General features: G+C 53.7%; 1 protein-coding gene across 1 annotated transcript; it reads left to right on the top strand.

Moving 5' to 3' along the window:
• Positions 1-12,189: 12,189 nt before the first annotated feature.
• Positions 12,190-13,110, top strand: LOC311155171 (mas-related G-protein coupled receptor member H-like; the record flags this gene model as incomplete). Its single annotated transcript, XM_084208102.1, has 1 exon — positions 12,190-13,110. The coding sequence occupies one exon, from the start codon at positions 12,190-12,192 to the stop codon at positions 13,108-13,110; it is 921 nt and encodes a 306-aa protein (XP_084064228.1).
• Positions 13,111-15,197: the final 2,087 nt, after the last annotated feature.

The raw sequence follows: 15,197 nt of genomic DNA, 5'->3' as shown, positions 1-15,197 counted from the left end.
CAAACCAAAAGTTTTCCTGTGTGTCCCTGCCCATGGCAGAAGGAGAGATGGAATGAGATGATCTCTATGGTTCTTCCAACCCAAACCATTCCATGAGGATTCCTCACGTCATTCAGCTTCCACCCCAGGCAGGAATTCCCCTGCTGCACACAGCACCAGCCTGGCAGAGCTCAAGGAGCATTTGGACAATGCTCCTCTCAGGCACAGGCTGGGATTGTTGGGATGGCTGTGCAGGGCCAGGAGCTCAACTCCATGATCCTTGTGCATGCCTACAAAGTCAGGGTATTTTATGCTTCTATTTTATGATGCCGCTCTTTTATAATGATTCCACTTGATGATGGTTCCACTGTGTTGTCCCTGTGCCCTGGCTCTCGCACATCCCCAAAAGTCCTCTGCAAGGCAGCACTACCAGATGGGGTGAATTCCTTTGCACAGCTCCCAGCCAGGAAGTAAATCAGAGGGTAGGCACTGCTCTTGGCAGAGCTGAGTAGGAGAGAGGTGCTGGGGGCAAAGACAGAGAAGTCAAATGCCCTCAGCAAGAGCCAGTGCCCAAATCAGCAGTGAAGAAGGGGAAGGAGATGACAGGAGCAGCAGGAGCAGGGCACGCAGCTTCCCTGGGAGCTGTTTCCATGAGCAGCACAGGAGCCTGGCCAGCAGGGCCAGAGCAGAACAGCCCAGGGTGAGCACTGAGAAGAGGCAGCTCAGGACCAAGGCCATGGGCACCAAGGGGCAGAGATGGAGGGTGGCAGTGAGCAGGAAGGAGAGCAGCCAGGGCAGGGCACACAGGAGCACTGGGAAGCACTGGGAGCGGTGGCAGGGCCAGCAGGACACGGGCAGGACACACAGAGCTGTGACAGCACTGAGAGCTGTCAGAGAGGAGACAGTGGCAGTGACAGCCAAGAGGATGGGGACCTTCAGCCCAGCTGTGACACCCCACCAGCCCAGCTGGTGGCAGAAGCTCTCTGGGACAGAAAATATCCCCAGGGCACTGGTGATGGAGAGCAGGAAGGTGAAGCCAGCCATGGCCAGGCTGAGCACACAGGGGGATGGGGTTCCTGTGGATGCAGAAGCTGAGGAGCCAGAGCACAGCCCCATTCCCACCATCCCACACAGGCACAGCAGCAGCAGCAGCAGCGTGACAGGCACTTTGCTCCACTGCCTGTTGGCACACTGGCTCCAGCTGTCCTGGCTCTCCTATTCCAGCTCCCCTTGGATGCCTTCCCACCAGGCTGGCTCCAGTAGGCAGGGCTGGCTCCCTCCGTGGCAGGGCACAAAGTGCTCCTGGTGACACCTCTGCTGCTTCTGCTCCCCTCACACAGCTGGAGGGGTGACCAACAGAGACACCAGAGCAACGCTGCTGTCCCCCAAACGTGGCTTTTCCCATCTTTTCCCAGCCACAGCTTCCATGTGGAGCAGCACAGGGAGGGCTGAGGGACAGGACAGAGGGCAAGTAGGATGTGGGAGCCTGGCCTGGTGTGCCTGGCACAAAAGCCAGGAGATACCTCCTTCCTGGCTGTGGACAGGACAGAGCTGGAGCAGGAAAACAATTGGAGAAGGAGAGGATTGCCCATGGAGATATCAGAGAGCAAATGGCTTTGGGATGGATCTGAGCTGGACTCTCAGGTGTCAGCTGATATCACTGAGCTGCTGGATGCCTTCAGCAAGACACCCATTTCAATATTCCCTCCCTTTTCCCACACTCTTTATGGCTTTTAATTCCCTACAGACCTCAGTTCTGCCCCCACAATCCATACCCAGGTTCCACCCAAAGAGGGGCCCTGATTAAGGTGGAAGAGAAGAGTCTGACCTCGTTTCCTCTGGCAGCCTGGAGAACTTCCCCGCAGTGCACTCCCCTCACCTCCACCCTCCAGCTGCTGTCCCTGGCCGGGATCTTCAGGAGGCTCCCTGCAATGGTCCCTTGGGAAAGGGGAGCGCAGCCCAATGGCGGCTGAGCCCCAGCAGCGCCCGGCGTGGGCTCTGTCCCAGCTCCTGCCACAGCCCCTGCTCTCCGTGCTGCCTCGTGTTCTCCAGGGCTCTCACACACAGGCAGCTGCTCCAGAGCCTGCCACGGGAGCAGGGCTCTGCTCCTCATCTGCTCTGCACTCTGCCCAGCAAATGAGCAACAGGAGAGAGCCTCAGCAACCACACCTGTGGCCAAGGCACTTGGTCTCCATCTCAGCCTCTGCCTTCATTTTTAAAGCAACTCCAGTCCCAAAATCTTGTCCTTTGAACTGCCTGAACTTGCCCCCTCTCTTTCCTGTGCCTGGATCCTTAGGACCCTGCACTGCAAATGTGCTGGTAAACTTTGATTTCTGGTTCAAATCTGGTTTTGCTACTTGTATACCACAATTTCAGTGGCACTTCACCTTCACCACGCAGTTTCCAAGTAAATTATTGTAATAATAAATTCTGTGCATGAGCTGGAGCACAGGCACACAGCAGAGGGATGATTTGGGATTTCAGCAATGTCATTTCTTCTGAGAAGAAGCAAATCCATGCTGCTCTCTTGGCTTAAACCTTAGAAAGTTGCAGGTTTCCTCTGAGTCATCTTCTACACTCCCTCAGGATTCCGACAGCAGCCTACAGTGAATTCAAGGAATTCCTTGAAAGGTGAGGTGAGATGATTCCTTCCCAGCCTGACATGTGCCTCGGGGCTCCTCCTGGAAACTGCTGGCCCTGGGACCAGAACTGTCACCTCGCTTCCTGCTGACACCGTGTTTGTGTCCCCAGCTATAGAATCTCACAACCCCACACCAGCCCAATCCTTTCAAGGGCAAACACTTCATGATCCAGGAGCTGATGGGGCTCCAGGAGAGTTGGAGAGGGACTTTGGACAAGGGCATGGAGTGACAGGACAAGGGGGAATGGCTTCCCACTGACTTAGGGCGGGGTCAGATTGGATATTGGGAAGAAATCCTTCCCTGTGAGGGTGGTGAGGACCTGGCACAGGTTGCCCTGTGAGGCTGTGGCTGTATCTGCATCCCTGAAAGTGTCCAGGGCCAGGCTGTATTGGGCTTGGAGCAAGCTGGGATAGTGGAAGGTGTCCCCGTTGGCAAATGAACACTCTGGGATCAGGTAAAAACAACCACAAGTTTTCCAAGGACTGAGGAGGAGCAGGAGCAGCTCTGCTGAAGGGCTGGCAAGGAGTTCACAGCACCCTGGTCCCTGAGACCTTTCATTGCATCATCGGGGGATTGGCAGTAACTGGGGTGGGCTCTAAGTGCTGATGATCTGGCTGCAAGCAACTGAGTGCTGCTCTTCCCTTGGGCTGTGTGAGCCTGGGGTAGAATGACAAAATTGGGAATTCTTGCCTCAGTTTTGCTTCCTTGGGCACAGGGAGGGTTTCTGCAGTGATTCTGGAGCTCTTCCCACAATGGGAGCTGTTTCTGACAAGCAGCCAGATGCTTCAACAGCAATACCAGCACTGGGAGCATTCCAGTGCCACCAGAAGCACCAGCATCCCTCTGGTACTGAAGGGACAATGACCACTCAGGGAAGAGAAACGAGGAATGGTAGAGAGAGAGAAGGCGGTTGGAGAAAGGGACACTCTGCAGGGAAGGAATGTTTCTAATCAAAAGAAAATGTGGAGCCATTTGCAAAATTCTTCATGTGGACTTTGACAAAAGCCAATTGCTTTGTGGCAAAGAAAATCAATATTCAAGATAAATAACTCTGAGGGAGTGGAGCTCTGACGTAGCTGAAGTTGTAAAACCACTTCCACCTGCTCTATGACCCCACTGAGCCCTGGGGAGCAACACCAGGATAGGGTGTGGAGAGGAGCCAGTGGGGCAGGACTGGGGAGCTCCTGGTGACCTGGGCACTTTCTCCTTCATGTCCCTGACCTGGCAGGAGCCACTTTAGGACACGGATCCCAAAGGAGCAAGAGGTACCAGGGAGCGCCGCTGATCTGCACAGACCCCTTTGCCTGCTGCTGCCCCACAGGGAACAGGTCAGTGCAATGTTTTCCTTCCTCCCTACCCCACCTTCCTCTCCTCCAGCAGCTGCTCTCTTCCTGCCACCCTCTCCCAGTGACCACAGTGCCCTCCCCTGCTCCTCTCTCTTCTCCAGTGCATCCAGTCTGTATCCTAACACTGAAAAGGGCCAGGACAAACTTTCTAACACAATGCAAAGCATGAGGAAGCAGGAATTCTTTACCTGCACAGGACATAGAGGGATCTCTCCTTCTACTGTTTGTATGGTGAGACTTTACTCCTTGGTATTAATCCATTATACCCACATGCAGGTATTGAGAAGTTTTTCTTATCAAATACATAAACACCATTTACCTAGAAATCATTTCCATTAATCTACCTCCTCCTGCAAGTCCTTTTATGATCCTGGAGGTTCATTAAGAGGAGTCTCTCTGCTGGTCATATTCAATGCATGCTGCCATATTAAAGGTGCCCTTGCCTTGAACTTTCCCTCTGGCCATGCACTGTTGCTTCCTCTTCCAGAATTTACCCCAAAATCACTGCAGGCCTCCTTATCTATTTCTGCACAGGTTCCTGCCATGTTTGCCATCCCGTGTGTCAGCCTTTACATCCTGTGAGAAACAACCACCCACTTTTTAAAATTTTCAAAGGTTTATTAAACCTTAACAAAAAATACAACAAAAGGACTAAAAGGAGAAGCAGTTCTGGGAGCTTCCCCCATGGCTGCCTACCACGAGGCTGGCTGATCTCCAAGATGGATGCTTCACCTTTGATACCCCCGGGGGTTGCACCAGCTAAACCTGGCCCCTCCCAAAGTCTGTCTGTCAGCCTTTCTTTGTGTTTGTTGGTAGAGCCTGCCTTCTTGCAGCTTGACTGCAGGGTCAGGTGTTCTCATGCTGCACATCCCCCCTAGCAATGAGCTTTTGTGCACCCCTTCTTTCTACCTGTCCCAGATGACTCAGGCTCTCTGATGGCAACAGTAAAGGGGAGGGAGAAGGGGACTATAGGTAGAACAGGGGACATCTAAACAACAGAGTACAGTGACATAATTGTGCATCAATAAAGCTTCTATTAATATTCACGCACTTTTCATCCCTTAACTGTGAGAGCAAATCATCTCATTATCCATCTATAAGACATCTTTTAAAATTTTGGCCACTTTGCTTTTAAGCAACTTCAGAGGAACTGAAAATGTTTTTTTTCTGTGTTATTTATCAGCCTCCTGCCAAACAGCCCAACCCTCTCACCTCCCTCTCCCAATCCACAATTTCCACTGCCCTCCTCCCCTGCACATCTCACTCCTCCCATCTCAATCCTTCCCACTGCAGGGAGCTGCTGAGGAGCCACATGGTCCATCCCTGGATACTCCAAGCACTGACTGCCCATCCACTCTGACCACAGCCAGGGCCACATCCCACTGCCTGCCCAGCGTCCATCCATGGGGATGAGCACTGGATACCCCCCTGCCATCTCACCCATTGAAGGGCATGATCTCTGTGATACAGGTGTCCCCAGCATGGCCATACCCAGTGTGACACTGCTCATCTGCCTCTGTGGGCTGGCTGGGAATGGGGCTGTCATTTGGGTCCTCAGGTTCCGCATCCAGAGGCCCACCATGAAACCCATCACTGCCTACATCCTTGACCTGGCCATCATCAACTTCCTCTTCCTCATGGTACCCTCCACTCTCCTCTTCCTTGGGGAGGAGTTCTCCTGCTCTGCCATCATGCCCCCAGCATCCATACACTTCCTTTTCCTCCTCTGTGCTGTTCTACACCGTAGGGCTGTACCGGCTGACGGCCATCAGCATCGAGAGGAGCAGGTCCATGCTCTGCCCACCTGGGCTCTTCTGCCACCTTCCCCAGGACCTCTCCTGGGTGGTGGTCAGTGCCGTGCTCTGGGCCCTTTCCATCACTGCCATCGCTGCCATTTCTGCTGTGAATTCCCTGTGCCAGTCACAGGAACACAAGCTCTGCTGGGGGGCTCTCATCTCCCTGTACATCCCCAGCTTCCTCGTCTTTGCTCCATCCGTGCTCATCTCCAGCACAATCCTCTTTGTTCACTCCAAGGGTAGCTCCCAGCAGCAGCAATCCAAGGGGCTCTTCTTCCTCGCTGTGCTCCTCACTCTCCCCCTCAGTCTCTGGAATTTCCTGCAGCAGCTCAGCTACACCACTGTGTCCCCCCAGGTTGTTCTCCTGTTTGCCTGCATGCACAGCAGCATCAGCCCCTTCATCTACACCTCAGTAACAAAGGGCTGGAGGTACTGCTCCATGGAGTCCCTCAGGGAGTGCCTCCAGAAGGTCTTTGAGGAGCCAGGGGGGAGCAGTGCCCCCAGTAATGATGCCACCAGGGACACGGGGTCTGAGCCTGTTGATCCCTTCAAGCCCCACGATGCAGGACCATGGGGCAGTGACTTAGGATCACCCTCTCACATTCATTCCTGCAGGACAAGGGAGCAGGGGCAGTGACAGGGGCCATGTGGGAGGGATGCTCTGCACAGAGCACATTGGAGGATGGATTTGCTCCTCCCTCACGGGTCCTGGAGCACTGTTCCCCAAATGGATCCTTCCCAACACGGCTGTGACCCCAGAATTCCCCCGGCATCTTGTTCTTGCATCCCACTGAGGTCTGATATCCATAAACAGCACCATGAACCCTGAGCTGCCTTTGCCCCCTCTGCCAGCGCTTCCCAGCTTCCTCTGGCTCCTGCTGCCAGCCGGGAATGTGGCTGAAGGGAGGGGACACAGCCATGGCTTGTGCTCCCTGGAGCAGCCATGATCCCCAGTGCCAGAGCTGGGCTGGCAGGGACAGGATGGCCCAGGGGCTCAGCATTCCCCACCCCGAGTGCTCTGTCAGTGTCACAGCAGAGATGTCCCTGCTCCCGGGTGGAGCGGGGCTGGCAGGGTGGGGGGTCTGGGCGTGTCAGAGGGGGCAGGAGGTTCCAGGAAGGATCTGGATGCTGCTGGTCCCAAATGTCCTGGTTGGAGAGCAGCAGAGCCTGACGGGCAGAGCTTCAACCTGGGGAGTGGCCATGGGATGGGATGGGATGGGATGGGATGGGATGGGATGGGATGGGATGGGATGGGATGGGATGGGATGGGATGGGATGGGATGGGATGGGATGGGATGGGATGGGATGGGATGGGATGGGATGGGATGGGATGGGATGGGATGGGATGGGATGGGATAGAGTGTGGCAGAGATGGGGATGAGGAGTGATACCAAAATCAGACAGAATACAATTCCTAACACCAACTAACAGTGTTACCAATTGAGGTATTAGGCAGCAGGACACACAGAAGGATCTCTCCATATTTCTGTGCATGTTGTGAGAATTTAGAACAGTATTTTTATCCAATATAACCATACATGGACATTAAAATGTTTTTCTTATCTAATACAGAGCCCATTTTTGTTAAACAAGTTTCCATGCATCCACTTCCCACTGGGAGTCCTTTGATGCTCCTGGACAATGCTCCTTATTGAGAGGGGTGTCTGGTGGTCATATTCACTCAGTGCTGTGACATTAAAGGTGACCTTGCCTTGAACTTTTCCTTTGGCCATGTGATCTTGCTTCTGGTTACAGAACTTGCCCCAAAAATACTGTGGGCCTCCTTATTGCTGTCCCCAGTGCTTCCAGCCACATTTATCCTCCTGGGTTCACATCTTTACATCCTTTTATCTTTCTTCCCACTTAGTCTTTAAGCAACTTCATAAGAGTTGAAAATGTTTATTCTCTCTTATATATCAATCCTCTGCAAACCAGCCCAACCCTCCTACCTCCCTCTCCCACCCCACAATTCCCACTGCCCTCCTCCCCTGCACATCTCACTCCTCTCATCTCAATCCTTCCCACTGCAGGGAGCTGCTGAGGAGCCACATGGTCCATCCCTGGATTCTCCAAGCACTGACTGCCCATCCACTCTGACCACAGCCAGGGCCACATCCCACTGCCTGCCCAGCGTCCATCCATGGAGGTGAGCACCGCGTCCCCCCCTGCCAACTCATCCACTGAAGGAGATGATCTGTGTGACATTCATGTCCCCAGCATGGCCATACCCAGTGTGACACTGCTCATCTGCCTCTGTGGGCTGGCTGGGAACGGGGCTGGCTCTGGGTCCTCAGGTTTCACATCCAGAGAGACACCATGAAACCCATCACTTCCTACATCTTTCACCAGTCCATCATCAACTTCCTCATCTCCATGGTCCTCTCCACTCTGCTCTTCCTGCTGCAGGATTTCTCCTGCTCTGCCATCATGCCCCCAGCACCCATACACTTCCTTTTCCTCCTCTTCCGGATGTTCTACACCGTAGGGCTGTACCGGCTGACGGCCATCAGCATCGAGAGGAGCAGGTCCATGCTCTGCCCACCTGGGCTCTTCTGCCACCTTCCCCAGGACCTCTCCTGGGTGGTGGTCAGTGCCGTGCTCTGGGCCCTTTCCATCACTGCCATCGCTGCCATTTCTGCTGTGAATTCCCTGTGCCAGTCACAGGAACACAAGCTCTGCTGGGGGGCTCTCATCTCCCTGTACATCCCCAGCTTCCGCATCTGTGCTCCATCCGTGCTCATCTCCAGCACAATCCTCTTTGTTCACTCCAAGGGTAGCTCCCAGCAGCAGCAATCCAAGAAGCTTTGCATCATTGTCTTCCTCGCTGTGCTCCTCACTCTCCCCCTCAGTCTCTGGAATTTCCTGCAGCAGCTCGGCTACACCACTGTGTCCCCCCAGGTTGTTCTCCTGTTTGCCTGCATGCACAGCAGCATCAACCCCTTAATCTACATCTCAGTAACAAAGGGCTGGAGACGCTGCTCCATGGAGTCCCTCAAGGACTCCCTCCAAAATGTTTTTGAGGAGCCAGAAGAAAGCTCTAGCCCTAATAATGATGCCACCATGTGTCTAATGCCACTGGGCCCCTTCTACCTGGATAGCGAGATCTGTACAGGACCAGGGTTTCTCAGGCAAGCTGTCTCGGGCTGGGCAGCTCTGCCTTCCGCAGGCCGAGTGTCCGAACCCTAAGAGCTGTCTTAGCCTGGCACCTTAGCAAGCACAGTGATTATCAGCTCTTAGTGATTTTCAGCTCTTTTATAATTTCAGCTCTTGGCCTGCTAAGGTGTTTTGGCTGCAGTGGTTTCCACAAAGCAGACAGAGAGAGAAGAGAAGGCAGCCTCAGAGATTCCACAATGGTTTATTTGCAGGGAGTTCATGAAGGGTTCCGATGGCAGCTCTTCCGCTGGAATGGGTCAGGGTTGCTACTTGTATAGGGTATGGGGGGATTGAAAACTGACCAATTGTAAGGGTTAGGGAAAAATAGCCTATAGGGTCACAGAGAGATAAGCTAGGCCGGAGGACCTAAGTGAAGACTCCAGGCTTAGCTATTCTGACTCAGCAAATACTTATCTCAGGCTTACATCCTCCACGGGGACTTACCCATCTCAGTGTCCGCTACTACCAGGGACACGGGGTCTGAGCCTCTTGAACCCTTCAAGTGCCACGATGCAGGACCATGGGGGAGTGACTTAGGATCACCCTCCCACCTTTATTTCTGCAGGAGAAGGGAGCAGGAGCGTGGCCAAGGGCCATGTGGGAGGCATGGTCCACACAGAGCACATTGGAGCATGGCTTTTTTTCTCTCTCACGGGTCCTGGAGCATTGTTCCCCAGATACATCCTTCCCAACACGGCTGTGATCCCAAACTCCACCTGGCACCTGGTTCCTGCATCCCACTGAGGTCTGATATCAATAAACAGCACCGTGAACCCTGAGCTGCCTTTGCCCCCTCTGCCAGCGCTTCCGGCTTCCTCTGACTACTGCTGCCAGCTGGGAATGTGGCTGGAGGGAGGGGACACAGCCTTGTGCTCCCTGGAGCAGCCATGATCCCCAGTGCCAGATCTGGGCTGGCACGGACAGGATGGCCCAGGGGTTCAGCATTCCCCACCCCGAGTGCTCTGTCAGTGTCACAGCAGAGATGTCCCTGCTCCCGGGTGGAGCGGGGCTGGCAGGCCCCGGGGGCTCTCAGCGTGTGTGAGGGGCAGGAGGCTCCAGGAAGGTTCTGGATGCTGCTGATCCCAAATGTCCTGGTTGGACAGGAGCAGAGCCTGACAGGCAGAGCTTCAGCCCAGGTAGCAGCCTTGGGATGGGATGGGATGGGATGGGATGGGATGGGATGGGATGGGATGGGATGGGATGGGATGGGATGGGATGGGATGGGATGGGATGGGATGGGATGGGATGGGACGGGATGGCATGGCATGGCATGGCAAGTGGTGTACAGATGGGGCTGGGAAGTAACACCACAAGGGGCTGAAATAAACTTTCAAACACCATGGGAAGCATTAGGAAGCAGGAATTCTTCACCTGCACAGCACACACAGAAGATCTCCCCTTGTTCTGTGTGTGGCGAGACTTAACAACAGGGGTTTTATCCATCATAAGCACACACAAACATTAAAGTGTGTTTCTTATCTAATACACAAACATCACTTTCCTAGAATTAATTTCCATGTGTTCTCCTCCTACTGGGAGTCCTTTCCTGGCCCTGGAGTTTCATTCCAAGGGGTCTCTGGTGGTCACATTCACTGAGTGCTGAGATATTAAAGGTGATCTTGCCTTGAACTTTTCCTTTGGCCATGTGCTCTTGCTTCTTGTTATAGAAATTGCCCCAAAATCACTGGAGGCCTCCAAATCTGTTTCTGCACTGGCTACGGCAACATTTATCATCCTGTGTTCTCCTGAGGAGCTCACTGGAGCTGGGCTTTCCTCCTCTCTCCGGGATCCTAGAACCCTATGGCCAGGAGAAAGAGGGACACTGCCGGAAGGGGTGGGACTGCCAGGAGAAAAGAAAAACAGCCCTGGGTGGGTTCTGGGGTGTCAGAGCAGGCTGGAGGGGTCAGGAGAGGGTCAGAGGGGCTGGAGTGTGTCTGGATCCTGGCAGTCCCCGAGGAGAGCTGAACCTGACAGGCCACGCTCAGAGTGGGGGAGAGGCTCCATCTGGGAAAGCTGTGGGATGGGATGGGATGGGATGGGATGGGATGGGATAGGATAGGATAGGATAGGATAGGATAGGATAGGATAGGATAGGATAGGATAGGATAGGATGGGATGGGATGGGATGGGATGGGATGGGATGGGATGGGATGGGATGGGATGGGATGGGATGGGATGGAATAGGATAGGATAGGATAGGATAGGATAGGATAGGATAGGATAGGATAGGATAGGATAGGATAGGATAGGATAGGATAGGATAGGATAGGATAGGGACCAGCTCAGCTCAGCTTCCTCAGGCCATAGGGAGGCTTTGAAATGATCCCAGAGCTCCTCCCAGAATTGGAGTTACTTCTGACAAGCACCCAGCTGACTCACCAGCACTTCCAGCACTGCCAGCATTCCAGTGCCACCAGCATCACCATCATCCCTCTGCTGCTGGAGGGACAATGACCCCTGAGGGAAGAGAAACGAGGAATAGTACACATCTCTCAGGAGAGGGAAGGCAATTGGAGAAAGGGACATTCTGCAGGGAAGGAATGTTTCTAATCAGGAGGAAATAAGGAGCCATTTGCAAAATATTTCATTTGGAACTTTTGGCTAGAGTCACTTACTCTCTAGAAAAAAACCCAAAGATGAATATCTCGGAGGAAGTGACGTTCTAATGTAGCCAAAGCTGCAATTTCCAACTCCCCTGTGATTGCACTGAGCCCTGGGGAGCAACACCAGGACAGGGCACAGGGAAGAAGCAGCAGGACAGGAATGGGGAGCTCCTGGTGACCTGGGCACTTTCTCCTTCATGTCCCTGACCTGCCAGGAGCCGCTTTAGGACACGGATCCCAAAGGAGCAAGAGGTACCAGGGAGCGCCGCTGATCTGTACAGACCCCTTTGCCTGCTGCTGCCCCACAGGGAACAGGTCAGTGCAATGTTTGCCTTCCTCCCTACCCCACCTTCCTCTCCTCCAGCAGCTGCTCTGTTCCTGCCACCCTCGCCCAGTGACCCCGGTGCCCTCCTCAGGTCATCATCCTCTGCCCTGCACTTCCCTTCCACATCCTCTGCTGAACATCCTAACCTTCCCACCTCCCTCTCCCACCCCATCATTTCCACTGCCCTCCTCCCCTGCACATCTCACTCCTCCCCACTGAATCCTTCCCACTGCAGGGAGCTGCTGAGGAGCCACATGGTCCATCCCTGGATTCTCCAAGCACTGACTGCCCATCCACTCTGACCACAGCCAGGGCCACATCCCACTGCCTACCCAGCATCCATCCATGGAGGTGACCACCGTGTCCCCATCTCCTGCCTCACTCACTGAAGGAGATGATCTGTGTGAAATAGATGTCACCAGCGTGGCCATACACAGTGTGACACTGCTCATCAGCCTCTGTGGGCTGGCTGGGAACGGGGCTGTCATCGGCCTCCTCAGTCTGAAAATCAGGAACGCTCGCATCTTTTACCTGGCTGTCATGGACTTCCTCTTCCTCCTCTTTGTGGTTCCCTCCACCCTCCTTATCCTGGTGGAGGACATATCCTGCTCTCCTATTTTGCCTCTGCTGTATCTGAATTTCCTTTTCCAGCTGTCAGAGTTCTTCCTCTATTGGGGGCTGTACTGGCTGACGCCAGACGGCCCTGCGGAGTATGTGAACAAGCTCTGCTTGCTCTGCTGCCACTGGGACCTTCCCGAGCGCCTGTTGTGGGTGATGAACGTTGTCCAAAACTGGGCCTTCTTTGCTCTCTTCACTGTCATTCCTGCAGTCACATTCCTGTGCCCATTGCATGAGCAGGAGCACTGCCAGGCTGCTTTCATCTCCGTGTACACCCTCATCCTGATCCTCTTTGTTGCACCCATGGTCATTTCCTGCACAGTTGATTTCATTAAAGCCAAGTGTGGCTCCCAGAAGAAGCAACCCAAGAGACATGACATCGTTATCATCATCATTGTGCTCTTCACTTTCCTCCTCAGCATCTGCAACTTCCTGCAGCAGCTCGGCTACATCACTGTGTCCTCACAGGTTGTTTTCCTGCTCACCTGCATCCACAGCAGCATCAAACCCTTCATCTACTTCTTGGTGGGGAGGTGCAGGTGCCCCTACTCTGTGCAGTCCCTCCGGCTCTCCCTCCAGAGGGTCTTTGAGGAGCCAGAAGAAAAGAAAGCCCACAGAAATGACCCTGCCAGGGACACGAGGGTCTGAGCCTGCTGATCCCTTCCACTCCTCTGCTGAAGGACCCCAGGAAACAGGCTGAAGGAGTCCTTGATTCACCTGATGAATAATTATCCATGGGATCACCCTCCCTGTGGTGCTGTATTCCTGCAGGAGAAGGGAGCAGGAGCATTGCCTTGGGTCATTTTTGTGGGATGCTCTGCAGGGAGCACACTGGAGCATGGCTTTCCTCCTCCCTCCTGCATCCACATGGCTCCAAGCGGTGCAGCTGGGCTCAGTGCTGTTCCCCAGCTCTATTCCCCATGGAATGGCCCTCATGGCCTCAGCCCCAGGGAATGAACTCCATCTCCTTTGGCTCAGCAGATGAGTTCCATGGTGTTTTCAGGGAGCTCTTGCCTGCAAAGAATGGGACACCCTCATCCCTGGGGACACAGCCAGCACAGGCTGGCAGTGATTTCCCAAATCCCTGCAGGGCTGGTGCCTCCCAATGGCAGGAGAGGGGTTGGGATCACAGGGAGCATCCTTCCCCTTCTGTCCAGCAGAGCCAGCCCTGCATTCCCAGCTGATGGGAAGGGACACCAGGTAGGGGTGCAGAGCTGGGGAGGGATGGCAACATTCCCTTATCCTTTCAGTGGGAATTTGTCACATTCTTGAATCCCAGAATTAAATCCTTCTGAGTGAAGTGCAGGGTTGATAGTGAACTCCACTGAACTCCTGTGCCTGTAGCAGAAAGTACATGGAATATGGAAATTCCCATCACCAGATGCTTGGACCATTTAATTGCACAGAGATGAGGGGGTTGTGCTGCTCTTCTGCACAATGGGGCCATCCATCCTCTGGTTCCCCAGCATCAGTGTCCAAGGAAGCCCTGGCCCACCTCCATCCTGAACCTGGCCACCCTCAGGAGGAGCTGCACAGCCACTCTGCACAGCAGCTTCAGCCACAGCCCAGCCTGTCCTGATCTCTGTCATTCTGGAACCACCCCTCAGTCAGATTTGGATTCATGGTTTTTGTTTCCTTGCACTGTGGTAGTTACAGCCCCAGAATTTGTTGAATAAACAATATCCAGGTTTCACTGCAGGGCCTGTCTCTGTTAAACAGTGTCCAAAATGGCTCATTTCCTTCTTTTATCCCATTCTAAAGCCTCTGGCTGGTCTGTGAGCAGGGCAGGCACCTGTCCCATACCAGAGCCCTTCCTAAGGCACGTGCCTGCAAGGCTTGGGATGATGTTGGCAGTGCCAAGAGCTCCTCATTCCTCCTGGGAGAGACCTGGGCAGCAGCCACAGCTCTTGCTCAGGGGAAGTTGTTCCTCCTTTTCCCACTGCCTTAAATCCAGGGGAAAGCAACATGCCACTGCTTCTGGAAAGGGAAGTGAGAGAGAGAAAGCTGTGGGTGGTGAGTCAGGCTTTGGAGACACACTTGAGGTTAAACATCTAGGGAGCATTTATTAACTGAGTTGTCAATAATTAACAAAAGAGACTTTGAAATCTGAGAGGGTTTTTCTCTCCCTGACTCCCATTTCCTGTCCATTTGAAAGACAAAACTCTCCATGGTGCAACCTCTTGTCCAGGGAAGAACAACTCAGCCAGGGAGTCCCTCCCAGGACAAGTGCAGGAGGATCATTATCCTTCCATGTTCTTTTTCTGCTTCCCAGCACCTTCCTTGTCTCATGGGTCACCCAGGCCATTCCCTACCAGAGCTTCCTTTCAAAAGAGCAAAGATTTCAAACCAAATGTTTTCCTGGCTTTCCCTGCCCATGGAAGAAGGAGGGATGGAATGAGATGATCTCTACCGCTCCTTCCAACCTTTCCTGGGGTGACTTTATGATGCTGAATTGTATCCCCATTCATCTGTTTTGCCCAGAAAAAGGTTCTGCACATTTAAGACTGGTTCTGAGCAAAGAGGGGGAGAGAAGCTGCAGCAGTTTGTTTTCAGAAGCTGCGCTCACTCCTCCACATTCCTGCTCCCCGACCGTGCTGTCTGCAGCACAGACATGCCACAGAGAGCTCTCCTTGGCTTTTAGGTTCTTTTAGCGAGCTGAGGCAGAGGAGTTCCCTGCACTGTGGTTTTCCTTTTTCTTGGAACTGTTCAAACCTGCTCTGGACTGAAAACCAGGA

This window comes from Fringilla coelebs, assembly GCF_963513975.1.
Source record: "Fringilla coelebs genome assembly, chromosome: 6".
In the NCBI taxonomy this organism is placed as follows: Eukaryota; Metazoa; Chordata; class Aves; order Passeriformes; family Fringillidae; genus Fringilla; species Fringilla coelebs.
This window is presented reverse-complemented; position numbering and strand designations above follow the sequence as displayed.